The sequence below is a fragment of the Paroedura picta genome, chromosome 2 (genome assembly GCF_049243985.1).
Source record: "Paroedura picta isolate Pp20150507F chromosome 2, Ppicta_v3.0, whole genome shotgun sequence".
Taxonomy (NCBI): Eukaryota; Metazoa; Chordata; class Lepidosauria; order Squamata; family Gekkonidae; genus Paroedura; species Paroedura picta.
The window spans coordinates 142,183,777-142,202,282 of record NC_135370.1 but is presented as its reverse complement, the minus strand read 5'-3'; the positions used below and the strand labels follow the sequence as shown (position 1 = coordinate 142,202,282).

The window sequence follows — 18,506 nt, the reverse complement described above, 5'->3', positions numbered from 1 at the left end:
CCTGTAGTCTTACTAAGAAAAGCAAGCTATATATAAGTTAAATAAATATGGGATTTCTTTCAGAAACTGCTGAACAGTACAGTAAAATTGCACACCAAAAACCATGCCTGTAGTTGGAAGGGATTAAGAATGTCTTCTGCTATAAGGGTCTTCTTAGGAATAGGCAGGAATAGGCTGCCTAAGGAGGTGGTGAGCTCCCCCTCACTGGCAGTCTTCAAGCAAAGGTTGGATACACACTTTTCTTGGATGCTTTAGGATGCTTAGGGCTGATCCTGCGTTGAGCAGGGGGTTGGACTAGATGGCCTCTATGGCCCCTTCTAACTCTATGATTCTATGATTCTATTGTAGTGATGCAGTATGCAGCACTAGACTATTGAATTTGATTTGTGTGTGCAAATTCATTTTTGGAATATGAAAATCTAAGTTTATGATTTTAAAGACCGTTCTGTTGACTTGATTTCTTTGGAATCTTCCCATTAATAGTGGTGTTTTCCCCTGCAGTCATTTGCTTTGCATTAGGAGATGACTCCATAGTGTAAAAGAACTCATTAGCAGAAATCCCATTCAACTCATTGTAAGATAAAACCCACTAATATATATCTTCATTACTGATATGTATATAATTTGCTACATTATTCCAGTTTTTATTTTCTCATCACTGTTAGTTGAAACTAATTGTCTATTTTTAGTTTACCATGTATAGAGATATAATCTTTAAATAATATGCAAATGAACTAGATGTATTTCATAAATGAATTGTTAAGTCTTCCAAACCACCAAAACCATAGCACATGAATTATCATATTAGAAACATTTCAATGTGAATAATCACACAACTCCACCATTTTTAAATGACTTCCATATTAGTATCCCTGTCTTTGACAAACTTAGCTTTATATCCAAAATATCTATTAATGTACAAAAAAGGTCCTTACTATCACAATTTTGATCTCTTAGCAGTAATCAAATAATGTTTGCTTACTCATTTTGCATAGGATTTGAACAAAAATGAATTACATCTAACCAAATTCTTAACATTATTCATTTTCAGTTTCCTGAATGTGGTTTCTATGGACTGTATGATAAAATCCTACTTTTCCGGCATGATTCTGCTACAGAAAATATTCTCCAGCTTGTAAAGTCAGCTGCTGATATCCAAGAAGGTGACCTAGTTGAAGTTGTCTTATCAGGTAACATTAATATTGTATGCCTTCTAATTTATATTTCATAATGGCTAACTATAATGTGAGCCACAACAATAATCCAAATTAATGGGGAAACAATTCAGGCTATGAATCCTCTTTCATGACCCCAACAACAGCCTGTCAGATCCATTTAGGGATAGAAGAACACAAATTGTGCTGGATTGGGCCACAGTTCCACATATCTTTTTTCCTCAACAGTAGACAGACAAAACCTTATTGAAGGCACGTGCAATGGGCATGAAAGTAACAGACTAGCACAGCAATCAACAGTCTCTCCCATAGTTATTTAGGAGGGAAGCTTTTTTTTTTCTCTCTCTCTGCTCTTCATGCATCCCAAATATCTGTGCAAGACATTAATGTGATTGATATGTGAAATGATGTAATCCTTGTCTCCGTGAAAAAGAGGGAAAATTACCACAAATGTCCTGAGATTCGCAAAGTAAATTATATCCTTATCTATGGTTCTTCTATATATTTGTGAAACAGCCTTGGGGGTGGGACATGTCCAGCTGACCAAGTTGGAATAGGGCCAATCAGGGTTCAGCCAGCTTTGCTGATTGGCCCTGCAGCTCCCACCCTCTGTCCCTGGCCTCTTTGCTCTCAGACGTGTCTCAGTGCCTGGAGCCAGCAGCAGGTAAGGCGAGAGGGCCCAGGGCAAAAAGTCATGGTGGAGGGCCTCTTGGCCTGCTAGGCTAGCCCTGCTCATGAGGGCCTCCCAGCCTGCTAGACTGTGCCTACTAGCGAGGGCCTCTTGGCCTGCTGACTGCCTGCTAAGGAGCTCTGTCCTGGGCCTGCTAATGAGCTGGCCAACACCTGCTCGCCCCACTTGATCCGGCTGCATGCTGCGGCCCAAAGCCACCTTACGCTGTCAGGCCGGGGGCCAGGGGCGGGAGCCCTTTCAAGGCCCATTCTTAGGAACGGGCTTTGATACTAGTATATATATAAAAGGTAAAAGTATCAGGGGTGGGGAATCAGGAAGATAACAATTTCAGTTTTCACCCTTTTATGTTTTCATTTAAATAAATGAGAAGTCCACAATTATTGATAGTGTTTTATGGAATGTACATCTCTTTGAAATTGACGTGCACAAATGAAATCATAGTTGTTAATTGTAGTTAATAGATGCTCATTCCAAGTCATGCTGTAGTCAAACATTTATCCATTTTATTTTGAAAAGCGGATTCTTTGTCAATATACTATCTATCTTTTTTTGCTATATTGATTTTTTTAATTTGATGTATGCAATTGTATCCCTTTATAATGGAGGGGGGTTAAATTAATAAATGACAGCACTTTTATGGCTTGACAAGATGTGATATTGCTTCAAAAGTAAAAACATTCACAGGTGTTAAATAGTTTTCAGTATAACAGTATTTTTCATAAACCCCAGAACTTCACAATTAGGAATGCTGTGGATTGAACCTGTGACCTATTTTGTCATTAAGCCACCAAATCAGGTATTAAATTCATGTGATCAGTAAGACACAGACACTCAACTCCAACAATCAACAACTTTATTGGAACTAGAAATACTGAACAACAGACAAGCAAACCGTGGAACTTATATTCAATTTGGAACTCCCACCAAGGCACATGATTGGCCCTTAGCCGAGGCCTATGATTGGACAAGCCTGGTTTTTTATTGGTCCATAAGTTCTTTTCTATTATTGGCTCAGAACCCGGGGCCGACAAATCCAAAATAGGGGCTCCAGAATCCAGCCTCATATCTCAAGCTCCAAGTCTTGTACAGTCTCTGAAAGTCTGAATATATATCACCAGGCATAGTAAATTAACCTTTGATAGGGTAACTGCTAGTGGTGTAGCAGAAAATAAACTGCTACTATCTCTTTACCACAGTATGAGGTGACATATGATTACCATTCTTACAAGTTCTCTGTCCTGCAAGAATGCTTTTTTGGTGAAAGCTAGAAAGGTGCTGGATGGATAGAGTCCTTTTTTCCCTCTTTCACCCCCCCCCATTATTAGTGCAGTCAGATAAGAACTGCACATAGACTTTTGGGAGGAAGATTCAGGGATGCCTCTGTTCTCAGCACCTGTTTCATTGCTGGTAAACAACATTCTTAAGCAGAGCCCTGCTGTCTTGTGGATTTCACTGTCTGGATTGGAGCAAATATTTTACAAGCCCAAACTGTAGAGCCCAACTAATTTGATTGCATCCCTGAGTCTGCCATGGGGACAAAGCTCCATTTCAGAGTCCCTCCTTTACTTTTAAAACTACTGTGGGAATTATGCAAGTAAATGACTGGCTATGTCAATGGTGTCGGCAGGAATGGTTTGGATTTCTGAATCATGGTCAACAATGTCAATATGAGGGGCTATTATCAGGAGACGGTGTGCACCTCACAAGGGACGCAAAAAGTATTTTTGGGAGAACCTTTGCATACCTGGTGAAGAGGGCTTTAAACTAGATACAAAGGGGAAGCGAGATGTAAATTCAGAACGTGGTGTGATGGCAAGATATGAAGATGAGAAGATCTCAACTCTACAGGGAATGTTACATAAGCAGAGAACTACTAGCTTACAAGGATGTTCAAAAACCAAAATCATGAGGCACACAAAGAATGGATTACAATGTCTCTACACTAATGCACAGAGTATGGGAAACAAGCAGGAAGAACTAATAGTCGTAATAGAGGAAGGGGGCTATGCCCTAATACGAATCATAGAAACTTGGTGGGATAATACTCACAATTGGAATACTAAAATTGAGGGGTACAATCTATTCAGAAGGGACAGACAAGAAAAGAAGGGGGGAGGTGTAGCAATATATGTTAGGAATCTTTATACTTGTGAAGAAATACAGGTACCCGAGCATGAAATTTCAGTTGAGTGTCTTTGGGTAAATATAAAAAGAGTGGGAAATGAGAGTGGTATTATTGTGGGTATCTGGTATGGACCACCAAGCCAGTCAGAGGACTTGAATGAGATACTGCTAGACCAAATTACACAATTTTCAAAAAAAGGAGGAAACAGTGGTCATGGGTGACTTCAATTACCCAGATATCTGTTAGAAGACTGACTCTGCTAAAAATGCAAACTCCGTTAAATTCTTAACTTGTCTTGCCGACAGCTTCATTTCCCAGAAAGTAGAGAGGGGAACCAGGGGCTCTGTTATTTTAGACTTGATTCTCATCAATAGGGAAGAACTGGTAGATGAGGTGGAAGTAGTGGGCACACTTGGTAGCAGTGACCATGTGCTTTTGGAATATTCAGTTGTGTGAAAGAGAAAACTTTTATGTAGACATACGTATAGACTGGACTTCAGGAAAGCTGATTTTAACAGACTTTAAAGTATGTTGTGTAGAGTCCCATGGTCAGAAAGACTTAAAGAGATGGGAGTCCAAGAGGGCTGGGAGTTTCTTAAAAGTGAAATACTGAAGGCTCAATCACAAACAATTCCCTTGAGAAGAAAAGATGGAAGGAGTTGGCTCCTTAAGCAGTTGTCAAAAGATTTGAGGAATAAAAAAGAGTCATTTAGGAAATGAAAGGAAGGCCTTATTACCAAGGATGAGTATAAACAAATAATCAATAATTGTAGGGGGAGTGTTAGAAAAGCTAAAGCTCAATATGAGCTTAGGCTAGCAAGAAATGCTGAACATAACAAAAGGCTTCTTTAGTTATATTTCAAGCAAGAAAAAGAATAGGGACCCCATAGGACCACTGCGAGGACAAGAAAGTGAAATTATAACAGATGATGAAGAGGGCTGAACTGCTTAACTCCTATTTCTCCTCAGTCTTCTCTTGTGAGGGAAATAGAGATCAATGTGGCAAAAATGTAACACAACACTGGGGATGGGAATGGTGGCCTTGGATCACTTTTGGAGCAGTCCACAAACACCTAGTTTCTTTAAATGAAACAAAGTCTTCTGGGCCAGATGAACTGCATCCAAGAGTACTAAAAGAACTTGCAGATGTCATCTCTGAACCTCTGTCCATTATTTTTGACACTCCTTGGAGAACAAGTGAGGTGCCAGATGACTGGAGGCGGGCAAATGAAAAAGGAGGATCCTGGTAATTATCGACCTGTCAGCTTGACATCTGTAGCTGGCAAAATTTTGGAACAAATAATCAAACACTTGGTTCTTGAGCAGCTGGAACTGAGAGCTGTGATTTCTAAGACTCAGCATGGGTTTTGCAAGAACAAGTCATGTCAAACCAACCTTATCTCTTTTTTTGAGAAAGTGACTACCTTCCTGGATCAGGGGAATGCTGTGGACATAGTTTATCTCTATTGCAGTAAAGCTTTTGATAAGGTTCCACATGATATTTTTCTTCACAAGTTGGTAAAATGTGGTATGGATTCTAATTCTGTCAGGTGGATCAATAACAGGTTAACAAATCATACCCAGAGGGTACTTGTTAATGGTTCAGCATCTTCTTGGAATAGAGTGACAAGTGGAGTACCCCAACGATCTGTCCTGGGGCCTGTATTGTTGAACATATTTATAAATGATTTGGATGAGGGATTAGAGGGGATACTTATTAAATTTGCAGACGATACTAAACAGGGAGGGGTAGCAAACACAACTGAAGACAGCAACAGAATACAGGATGATCTTGATAGGCTCGAGAAGTGGGCTAAACTGAATAAAATGAAGTTCAATCGGGACAAATGTAAAGTTCTGTATTTAGGTAGGAAAAACCAAATACACCAATATAAGATGGGGAGGCATGCAGTAGCATGTGCTAAAAGGATTTAGGAGTCTTAGTAGGCCATACATTGAACATGAGTCAGCAGTGTAACTTGGTGGCTAAAAAGGCAAATGGGATTTTGGGCTATCTCAAATGGAATATTGTGTCCAGATCAAGGGGGGGGGGGTGATGGTACCACTTTACTCTGCTCTGGTTCGGCCTCACTTGGAGTACTGTGTTCAGTTTTGGGCACCCCAGTTGAAGAGGGATGTTGACAAACTGGAACGTGTCCAGAGGAGGGCAACAAAGATGGTGAGGGGTTTGGAGACCAAGACATATGAAGAAAGGTTGGGGGAGCTTGGTCTGTTTAGCCTGGAGAGAAGATAACTGAGAGGGGATCCGATAACCATCCTCAAGTATTTAAAAGGGTGCCATATAGAGGATGGAGCAGAGTTGTTCTGTCTTGCCCCAGAGAGACAGACCAGAATGCATGGGATGAAATTAATTCAAAAGAAATTTCATCTAAACATACGAAGGAAGTTCCTGACAGAACAGCTTCTCAGTGGAACAGGCTTCCTTGGGAGGTGGTGGGTTCTCCATCTTTGGAAATTTTTAAACAGAGGCTAGATAGCCATCTGACGAAGAGGCTGAATCTGTGAAGACAAAGGGGTGGCAGGTTACAGTAGATGAACGATAGGGATGTGAGTGTCCTGCATAGTGCAGGGGGTTGGACTAGATGTCTCATGAGGTCCCTTCCAAATCTATGTTTCTATGATTCTATGATCCTAATCCAGCTGGAAACTATAGTGCAGGGAAGACAGAAGCCCCTTCTTCTCCCACATCATGTTTTCCAGCAGGTTTGGACCCCCACAGTGATTTTAAAAGGAAAAGAAGATTAAAATGTCAGCTTCCCCATAGTAGACTTGGACATATTTTTCATCTAGTTTGGCCCTTTAACTTATGCTCAATTTGTATGCTTACACTCAGCATGCATTTGTCAATATCCTTTTCTTCTAGCACTTATTCGGAGCTTTTAAAGAATATTTTTGCCTGATTTCATAAAGTATTATTTGTGCTGTTGACAAAATGTAAATTAATCAGTAGCTAATATTTATCCAGCAACACTTTAAGAAATTCATATATTCAGAATGAAAATGAGAAACTGTTAATTGTCTTGTAGATATTCATTTTTAATATAGGGGTTACTTTTATTTTAAGGAATTGCCAAATATCCATTGTTCCTAAAGATTTCATATGCCAAATCCAAAAAATGTTATTGGGATAAGGAACAATATAAAGTTTGATTATTTCTTTTACTTTTTGTTCAGAAAGAGAACAGTGAATCTAAAATAATGTTCTATAAATTTGAACAGGCATTCATTTTGAGGTGATCTGTCTTCCTTGGCATATAAAATTACAGGGTTCTTATGTAATAAAAAGTAGAAAGCTGGAGGAGTTCTTATAAGTTTGCTGTATCAGACAGGAATATATTAAAACTTCTATAATTCTGTTCAAGTTGACATTGTACCTGCCAACATAATCATATCAGAAGAAAGGGAAAATATTATGATGTTACTAAAATATTAAATTTTATACAGAAACATGCAACCTAAGAAAATAAGGTTGTCCAAATTTCTTTTTCTTGAAGGTACATGAAAACTATTGCATATGGGTTTAATATAATGAAAAAGAAAATGAGATGGGTTTTTTTTAACAATTCTTTTTTCTTTAGATGTGAAACTAGTCAAGGGTTATTGAGCTTTTGTGTAGAATTTCAAGAGGGTTTTTATACCAGTGATGGCAAATGTAATTTAGTTTTCTTTCAGTTCCTTTCTTGTATCTGACTGTCATGCTAGATCATATGAAAGAACATTGCCTTAATTCCTGTCTTGATGGTAGGTAGGAAATACCGAATCACACTAGGTATAGCTGTCTAATGAGGAAACTGATTTACAGAATGAGAACATGAAAGTGGAAAATAATAGTTGGACTCAGTGTTGGTGAGAGTGCTCTTCATTAGCTGCTTACATGAATTGCAGAGGTAAGATATGCAATTTACACCTGTTCAGTGCACATCCTACAAAGGCTGCATTCAGACATCAGTTTTAGACAGTGCTAAGCCAAAATGTGCCCCAAACTGGCTTGTTGCTGGCCTTATATGTGTTAACAAGAATTAACAAGAATTCCCTCCCTCCAACTGGATTCCAAACCAGAAAGGTTTAGAATCAGCTTGGGTGGTGGGAAGGAAAAATGGATTGAGTTAACTGGCACATCTGCTATCATATAGCACACATAACTGGAATTAGTTTATAACTAGGATTCTCTATGCAAGGCAGGACTTGCAACAAGCCAGGTTTGTCTACATCCCATCATAATGCCTGTTCAAACAGAAGTCTGAATATAGTCCTTGTAGTTTTATCTTCAGTTTACTTAATATGTTGCCCCAGAGGGTTGTACCAGTACTAATGGGTTGAAATTAGTTCAAAGGAATTTTCAGCTAAACATCCGGAAGAAGTTCCTGAGAGTTAGAGCGGTTCCTCAGTGTAATCGGCTTCCTAGGGAGGTGGTGGGTCCCCCTCCTTTGGAAATTTTTAAGCAGAGGCTTGATAGTCATCTGACAGAAATGCTGATTTTATTAACTTAGGCAGGTTGTGAGTGGGTGGGCACAAAGGGATGTGCCAGTATTTGTCTATTGTGGCCTTGCTTTGCATACCCAGGGAATTTCTAATTGCTGTTGTAGGCAACCCAGCATGCCCCGCTCCCATGCGTTCACTGTAATGGCATGGTGCCAGCGCGCAGAATCTGGCGCCGTGCATAAAGGGCCTAAGTATTTTCTAAAAGTCTAGATGTCTGAAAGTAAAGGCAAGCAATTTTTTGCTTTTTAAAGTTTCTTTTATGTAGTCTGAAATATGTAGTAGTTATTAATTGGAATGGGCACGAACTGGCTCATGAAGTAAAGTTTGTCAGAAAACAGAAGAGGATACAGAAAGAAAAAAAATCATGCATGTCAAGGACAGTTATATTTAACAGAATGTATGGAACAGAAAGCATTCCTTTCTAACATCCTTGATGGCAAATGTTGTCCCATGGTTGGACCACTAAGTTCTGAAGGCCCAACTTCGATTGCCATCCCAGCCTCAGTTAGACGAGAAGATATTGGATCACCCATGGAGATTTATGGATCCTAATGGATTCCTGAATGCACTGCATGACCCAATGCTTCCTGGCCTTCTCTAAATGAGGTGGTCAGCAACTGGCATGACCAGATACTTTTCACCATTGACAAGATCACTCCCTGATAACCTCTCTTCCCCTGTCCCTGATGTACAGAGGAACTCCATGAAAAGAAAAGGGAGCTGAGATGGTTAGAGTGAGTTTGGAGGAAAACTTGCAGTGATGCATTGAGAACACTTTATAGAATGCTCGTGAAAACCCATGTGATGGTGGTGAAGTTGGTAAAACATGACTTTTTATTTTCCATCCTAGCCCCCAGTTAGAGGAATGAGCTGCCACAGGAGATCAGGGCTCTGCTGGAGTTGGCACAGTTCTGCAGGACCTGCAAAATAGAACTCTTCCGCTAAGCTTTCAATTGGGACCAATGAGACGGTATCATCTCCTGGGACCCCCTAGAACCCTCCCCCACCAAACATGCCACCTGATACAGCACAAAGGGACCCCAAGTCCAGATACCTCATAAAGTAATAGAGTTATACGGTTATACAGTGTTTACAGGTTACAAGTTTTAAAAGCTTACAATGAATTTCATTGCTCTGTGTTGTACCAATTATTATCAACTTGTGAGCTGTGAATTCATGATGTAAACTCCCCTGAGCCTCAAAGGAGGGTGGTATAAAAATGCAGTAGTGCAAGGTGTATTGTAGCCCATGATGTGTCTGTTTGTGTCCACCTCTCGTTATGAACCTGATCATTTTCTATTAAGAAAATATAGACGTTATTGAACTGTTGCCACATCTCAATATGCAAGACAGAGCTATACATTTTTTAAAAAGTGTTCACAGATTAAATAGAGAAGAAGGGGAGAATCAGTAGAAATAATTATGATAATAATAATAATTATAGTTATTAAGGTATTAATTGTAAAATGCAATAGTCCTTCTGTTGGGGTTCATTTATATACAACATTTAAAATTTCAAATTTCATAGCTATATATCTTTTGCAACTACATCAGGACCGTAGGCAGATATGTTTAGCATGTGAGGCAATTTTTTTTGGTGAGGGAGTAGTAGTGCAGCCCATGATATGTCTGTTGGTGTCCACCTCAAATATGGAAGTTATTGAACTGTTGCCACAAAACTCAATAAGCAAGCCATGTATTTTTTTAAAAAAAGGTTCATAGATTGAATAGAGAAGGAAGGGAGAATCAGTAGAAATTACCCACCCCAACATATACACAAAAACACTTTTCTACTATTTTTATACAGCTAAAGAAAAGTATCTGACAAATGGACCAGCAAGCCACTGTGCATTAAAGAAGGCAGATGACTACCAAGTGTCCCCTTCAAGGATAGCTGACTTGTTGTGGCGAAGGGGCTTGCATGGCTCAGTGAAGTTATGAGCTATGCCGTGCAGGGCCACCCAAGACGGACAGGTCATAGCAGGTCATAGCAGAGACAAAAGGTGATCCACTGGAGAAGGAAATGGCAAACCACTCCAGTATCTTTGCCATGAAAACTCTATGGACAGTACCATGGGGTCACGATGGGTTGGACACGACTTTACAACTAACAACAACAACCAAGTGATTTGCGTTTTCTGCCTAAAATAAAATCCTTTTTGTCTCTTTCTCTTCAAAACACCAAGTACAACCCACCACCAGTATCATTTCAAATCTTCATGCTTGTAGGAACTTTTATCTATTCTGTAGCCATGTTGGTCTGAAGCAGCTATCCATGTCACTACACTTTATTTTGCTGATTCAGAGGGAAACACGGCCATAAGCACACTTTAAGGAAATTCTTCAACACAATGAACATCCAAACAATGTTCCCATCACTTTTGTTTTTGTCCTTAGATGCAATGTAGTCATTAGTATTTACTGCTGGAATAGAGAACAGAACACTATGAGGGAAGTGAGATGAGCACCCAAAGGGAGATGCTTGCTCATGAGAATTTCTTGCTTCGCAAGCCAGGCTTCTGACAGCAAGGAAGGCATCTGGATTACTGGTGGCCAACTTGGGGCTCTTGCTATTGATCCCCAGGACAGCGCAGATCAGAAATGTGTGTGTGTGTGCACTGTGCTGTCTCCAAGCAGGCAAGGGTTGGGGGCTGGGAAGGCAGGCAATGATTGTGCCTTGGAGGGAGGAACAAAGGCTGGTGCCTCTGAAATCTCCACCCCCCCCTCCCAACAGCAAAAACGATACTGAGAATCCCCGATCCCCAGCTCCCATATCTAATCAGGAGCTGAAGGAAGTCAGGCAGGGCAGGTCTCTATCATCATCATCATCATCATCATTATCATCATCATCATTAAATTTATTACCCACCTCTCCCAAATTCAGCTCATTGCGGGTTACAAGACGTCCAGTTAAAAACCCCATTAAAATCCCATTGAAATTGACACAAAAATGTATACAACATGGCAGAACACCTCCCAAACCCAACACCTATCCCTAACTCTAGAGGTTCAAGATAAACCAGGTTGCTGCTTGGCACCAGGGGGATCCCATTGATCTTTCTGCCCCAGCCTCAACCATAGACCTGGCAGAAGGACTCCATTTTGCAGGCCCTGTGGAACACCAAAAGGGCCTTCAGGACCCGCAGCTCACCTGGGAGCTCATTCCACCAGGTCGGGGCCAGGACCAAAAAGGCCCTGGCCCTGGTCGAGGCTAGGTGTGCTTCCCTGGGGCCAGGAACAACCAGTAAATTGTTACCTACAGAGCTTAAGGCCCTACTGCTTTTTTTCAAGTCTACCACATATGAAAAAATGTTCCATCTATATTTTGAAATCTCAAGCATTTTCCTTTGCAGTTTTTATTTGCTTTCTTGATGATGTTATATACCATCTGAAAAGCATGTTATACCCATTCTCTCTTCTGTTGGGCTGTAAATTTGATAATTTTTCCTATAACAATTCCCATTGTTGCATACATTTCTTTGAAAGTTTGCATCTATTTAATCATGCATTTTTCATTTGTTCTTCTACTTCTAGTTGGAGTAAGAACTTATATACGTATCTATTGTAGCAAATGCCTTTTTGGTAGTGATTAACACTGCCAGAAGGGTAAGCTTACTATGGCTACTGCACTGTGACTCTTCTTTTATAAAATTCCACCCAGACAAGGTCATATTCAGACCTAGTATAGAGTTTCCCTTATGGACGTATCACAATTCCACTTCAGCCAAGACATCACATTTCCAATATTCTCCCCATTCCCAATATCATCATTAGAAAAAACACTACAATGGTAAATGGTAATGACTGGGGAAGGCACTGGCAAACCACCCCGCATTGAGTCTGCCATGAAAACGCTGGAAGGTGTCACCCCAAGGGTCAGACATGACCCGGTGCTTGCACAGAGGATACCTTTACCTTTACCTTTACACTAGATGTACAAAGAACACTCCTTTTTTTATTTAAAAGATTAAAACTTTGTTGATCTTAAAGGTGCCACTGGAATCAAACTTTGTTCTGCTGCTTCAGACCAACATGGCTACACACCTGAATCTATAATCATGAATATAACAGACATGGCCAGAGGGAACAATGGATGGAAGAGGAGACACAACCCAGCACCTCTGTTTCAAAGAGTCCACACTATTGATTGTCAGTAGTGAACCAGGAGGTCAGCACTGGCAGGAATGCCAAGTGTGCAATGGTAATAGCAATTGCCTGTGGAGACTTTGGGGGGGGGGTGTGCAAGCAGAGGGGGGTGTCTGGCTGTATGTGTCTGGGCTGCCCTGGAAAGGTTTCCCTGAAAGTTTGATGTCACTGGCTGGTTCCTGAGCCATTCCATATACTCCTATAACTGCAGCTGTTTTTTTTTTCAGAGAGAGCACTGGCTAGGCCTTTTTTTTTGGGGGGGGGGGTCATGACTGGGATACCAGAATTGTAATCTGCCCTGAACTTGGAGAGATTGTAGAGGAGTGTGTAACTTTTAAAGCATCCATTCTATGCATCGTTGAACTTGTGCCTCATATTTTCCCAAAACCTTAGTCCTGTTGGGTTTGCAGTGCTACACTGGGACTGGTTCTGCTGGGCACATTGCAATGGTTCTGCTGGGTTTGCGGAAATGCCTCCTACCTTCAGTTTCTCCTGCAGAGATTCTCAGAGTTTTTGTTTCTGTTCTGCTGAACTTCTGTTGCTTTTTTGCTGTTTTTCCTCCCCATTGTCACCAGATTTGGAGGGCATATAGAGGAGCATTGAGAGAGGTCCCCTGCAAGTTTGATGCCTCTAGCTTGCACAGGGTCTGTTCAGTACACTCCTGAACATTCCTGTCATTGCTCCAGATAGCACTTCCGTAGGGGCACCTTCTTTGGGTGGCCGTAACTCAGACCATCTTGTTCCTCATGAAACCTGGAAGGCAAATAGAAGATAGTCAGCCAGAGATCCCCTGCATTTGGCTCTGAAATGTTCATGACAGTTTGTGGTTTGCTAACCAGGAACGCCAAAAACCTAACTGCATTTTCCTAGCTCATGCCTATCCCTAGTTATTATAGGACAGGGGAAAAGTAAAAATAAGCACAAAAATTCACATTTTGACTCAAACGGGGAGGGCTTATGTCTTTCTTTGCAAGAAACATTCTGACACTTTATTTTTAAAAAAGCTTTTTTGAGCTATAATAATTCCTTGTCTCAAGATTTTATGACTCACATTTATGTCAAGCTTTCATGAGTCAGTTTCAAGACAACCCAGAAGGTAATTAAATGATGTCATTTTGTAAAAATGGTGGAAATCCTTTGCTAAATTTTGTTTTTAAAGTAGGTTGTTTTATATAAATGAGACAACATTGTATATGAAAAAATAATTCTATCCCTCCCCCATTTTATTACCAGGTGAAAAGACAGATTCTAAGACTAGAACAACAAGAACTAGTCTTTTAGAGATTTCATTGTACACAAAAAATAACACCTAGGGTCATTCTGCACCCGATTAAAATAGTGAGATACTTATGTTTTGCAAACACCATTTTTTGGAGTTTCACATTGTAAACATCCAGTGTCCCAGCAGCTACATCCTCCATTTTATAGCCATAGTTGGAGAATCAAAGTGGATTCACCCAACTATCTAGCTAAGCAGGAGGAAAGCAAGCAGCAAGCCACATGCCAAGGACATGTGCGAAACAAAAGTGGGTGAAGTAGAGCGATCTCCGTCTCCAGCGCCCACCCTCAAGCCCATCTCCTTCTCCCTTCCACCGGAATAGGGATTTTATTTTTTTTTTTTTGATAAAAGAGCCTGGAGCAATGAATATGCATTGCTTTGGCCAGGCGTTGCCAAAATATCTCCCCCCAACAGTTGACGCACAAAGCATTTTTCTGGAGCTTCAAGGCTGTGGGTGGCATTAAAATAACACCTAATCTATGATTAGATGCATAGGCATTGCAATTGAGAAGTTTCAGTTTAAAAAAAGAAAATAATTCCTGTCCCCTTAAAACAGGGGAAAAGGTAATGGGCTGCCTGCCTGCCATAAGTGACAGGCGGGGGGAGAGTTGTGTTTGTAGCGTTCTTCCCCTCCGCCATTTCAGGCAACCATGCAGAGTTCCAGGAAGCAGCAAAAAGTGGCAGAAGAAAACGGGAGAGCACAAAGGTGAGAAATTGCGGGGGGTGCAATTTTTAATAGCTTCATGTCAGTGAAATGGCATGATGCTATTTTAAAAAAATGTACAGAAAGTCTGCTTGATTATTCAGTGCAATCACCCATTATTGCCCTAACAAAGCAATAGTATTACAATAGCTACCAAGTTATCATCTTTTTTATTTGGTTTCTTGTCTGATGCATATAAAATGAGTCTTGGTGGCTAATAGGTTAGTTACCAACCAGAACATGTTTACCACCTGGGGTGGGACTGAGCCTGTGATCCAATAGCCTGCATGGGATAAACTGGTATGAGTTCTGCAGTTAGAATAAAGGCCATTAGAAACACTGCAGAATTATGGGAGAATTCTTTGACTTTGCAGGATAGAGCTTGCCCGCTCTACTTTACCAAGAATTTAAAATGAATCTCATTTTTAAAAATAATATACCTTGTAAAGCATTTTCTAAGAAATGATGATTTACTTAGGGGAACCTAGGACTCCAAAAGTCTAGGAAAAATGACTCAATAAGTTATGCTATTTACTTTCTTCATGCCTTTGGAAAAGAACAATGGACTATGAATTGACCAAGCCACAGAGAAACAAGAATAAACATAGTAGGCGTAGTTTATTTGGCATGTTTGTGCAGGATATGATTTAAATCCAAGACAGAAATACTAAGTAAAGGTAGGAGGGAGTATAAACTTAATAACTTACAGGCAACTGCTTGAACTTTTTGGCATGACTATGTGATGTAGCTAGTATGAGCTGAGATCTGTAATAGGTCAGAAAATTATTTATAAGAGAAACCAGGAGGAAATATGTCTCTCATTAATTCAGCCTAGCAATAAAATGCTCAAGGTGTTTCAGAGATATGAATTACTCAGGGTTATGTGTTAGGAATCATTCATGTTAAATGTTGATGTTTGTGTATATGCTTGTGTATAGTAACTCGACTGAGATCAGTAAAAAGTGTGTTAGACTTGCATGTACAGAAGTGGAAAAATCTCCAACAGAACAGAATATATAATACGGTCAAACAAAAGCACATTTAAGTCCCATTGATTGCAGTGGGTGAGATTTAAGTCTAAGCACACATCATTGAAATGGAGACATAAATGTGGTAATAAGCTGCTTATACAGAAATGTATTTTCAAATGCCATGGAAATTCTTTGAATTTGCAGATTTAAATTCTTCCCTCTAATGTTGACGTGAGCACCCACACTGATGACTAGATAAACAAACCCAAGCTATCTACCAAAAAGAGGAAGAGAATTTTGAATACTTGAGGGATCAACTAAGTATGATGATAAATATGACCTCCCTTCAAAAGTCCCAAAACCCTGATAATTGTTAGTGGCAGGGACTGTGCATTGGCAACATAAGTGAAGAGAATAGCCCTTATTCTGCTCTGCAACCATTAAGAATGCAGTTTGATATTTTTAAATATGGAGGAAGAGATTGAGATTTAAACACACACACACACACACACACACCATCCACCAAACCAGGAGAAAAATGGACAATTTTTAAGATCTAGTAACTGAAATTTATGAATCAAGGAGGCAACTTCCCTCTTTACAAGCATCTTTGGAGCTGTTCTCTCTAACCCACATAAAGCTCAAAGGGGGCCTTCCCAGAAGGTAGCCAATTCCCTGATTAGCTGATGTCAGTCAGGAGATTCATGTATGTTTCAGCAGCAATTTCTCTGACTATGGCTACATATTTTGGAGCCATGATGGATAGAGAGAGAAGAACTGATTTTTATACCTTGCTTCAAAATGTAGTTGAGGAAACAGAAGTTCCACATGGAATCTATGTGCTCCATCCTTCATCCAGGCCATCCAGGAGAGAAACTACTTGACATTTTTAGATTTGAAGGAGGCATGAAATGAAAGTAGAGAGGAAAAAGAAGTGGGAAAGAGACATGAGCTGAGGAAGGAGAAGGAGCACAAAAGCCTAAGGGGTAGGGCAGAGGATTGTATGAGCCTTCAGGTTGTTCTGTGCCAATTCTCTGTTATATTTGACTAGGGGCAAAGCCTGTTGTATCCAGGAATACAATGGGCAATAGAGCTTGGCAGTGGGAAGAGGAAGGGGAGGAGTTGTTCAGTCTGTAAGGGCATGGGGTTGAATGTGTGTGTTGTGTGGGAGGTTGTGGTGGCATGTTAACAAATGATGGCATGGGTGTGGAGAGACAGGTGTCAAGAACCTGTGGTTGGAATGTTTGTTGAGTGTGGGAGAGGACTGAGCTTTGGGAATTGTGGCATGGTGGTTACAGATGAGCCTTCAATGCCCTCCTGCCCTAATCCACATGAGGTAGTCACAATACAGTGGTGTCCACCCTGCTCCTTCTGTCTCCATTTTTTTTACTGCGATTGCCCCCCTCACTTGGGAGGCCCACGTACTTCTGACTCCATCAGCGGCCTGGGGCAAACTGGCTGTGATGTCACCATATTGCCCCTGGCCGGGCTGGGAGGATGGAGCCTGTTCAGACTTTGGGTCAGTCATGTATCCTGATTGGCCCAAAGTCTGGACAGACCCCACCCAGTCTCCCCCTACCTACCCCTTATCTTTTTATTTATATAGCACAAGCTGTTACAGATAGTCTAATTCCAGTAGGAGCACATCCCAATAACAGGCATATAGTGCTTACGAAGTATTGTGTGTTAAGAGAGAGGGTGAGTGTTGTCTCTAATCCACCAGCTTAAAGCCTGGGAATCTTCCCATTCAGCTAATCAAAAGATGGGATAGCATCCACCAATAAATACTGGTGGGGGACAGATGGAGAGACTGGCTCCTGTTGCCAAAAAACCCTGTGTGGAATTTTTTAGTTGGAGGCTTTCATTAGATTCATAATGTTTTAACTTTTTGTTTGCTGTTTTATAATGTTGTTACCCACCCTGAGCAACATTGGAAGGGCAGGCTAAAAATAATTTTTATTATTATTATTATCCTTATCCCATAAAGATAAATTTCACTTTTGCTGTGACTCTGGTAGGGGGACAGTGGTTTTATATTGTCAGTGTACTTTTGACACATGCATTAATTCCTGCCAACCACCATCCATCATGCAGTTTTAAATTGCATTATATAGCGCACATATCTTGGGTTGGAATGGTATAATTTATATTTCTCATGTGTGGTAGAACTTCTCTTTTATGGCTGCCTTAAAACAGCAAACCTTTGTTTTACGTTAAGTCAAACAAAAGTCTTACAGCATACAGTTTTCTGCCAAAATGTCTCTGGCATTCTATTGTTTAGACATGTAGTACACAGTGACAAAACAAGAAATAAGCATAGCATTGATGACTGTATCACAGTGTTCTGTTAAGTTTCCTTCAAGAAAAATAGACTACTTTTATGAAGAACGTCTCAAATCTATATTTTGTTTTGAACCCTTGTGGAAACACTGTATTTTTTTTCATTCTTCAGCTTCTGCAACATTTGAAGACTTTCAGATTCGCCCCCATGCTCTGTTTGTCCATTCATACAGAGCACCAGCCTTCTGTGACCACTGTGGAGAAATGCTGTGGGGTCTTGTGCGTCAAGGGCTTAAATGTGAGGGTAAGTAAAGGATCTGCTGTGCATTTGAGATGCTTATTTCCCCAGCAAATGTAGGCATTCACTAAATTCTCACCTGTCTCAAAAAGATGACTTGATAATTTAGACCTTTCTGAATAATCCAGAGGTGTTTGTCACTACCAATTTTGTTACTGTTAGTGACGTACCTGACGATGTATTGGGTTATATTAGTATCCTACCATTTAAGTACAGTAAGTGCTATGACTGAATATTCCATTGAGATGGGAATAAAACATAGGTTAACAGTGTCTGGGAATGCATTTCCCCTCACCTCAGTTAACCCCACACAAAAGCATGGCTTTGTAAAAGCA

The 18,506-nt window shown here is 40.4% G+C and overlaps 1 protein-coding gene across 5 annotated transcripts in view; it reads left to right on the top strand.

Moving 5' to 3' along the window:
* The window catches only part of PRKD1 (protein kinase D1), a 150,732-nt gene that overhangs the window by 89,062 nt on the left and 43,164 nt on the right, over positions 1 to 18,506 (top strand). For 4 of the 5 annotated variants that reach the window (XM_077323011.1, XM_077323010.1, XM_077323009.1 and 1 more), the window contains exons 3-4: positions 1,052 to 1,190; positions 18,046 to 18,177. In XM_077323011.1, the coding sequence (XP_077179126.1) occupies positions 1,052 to 1,190; positions 18,046 to 18,177 (271 nt within the window). The remainder of the gene's footprint in view (positions 1 to 1,051; positions 1,191 to 18,045; positions 18,178 to 18,506) is intronic. The other variant, XM_077323013.1, reaches the window with a different exon arrangement.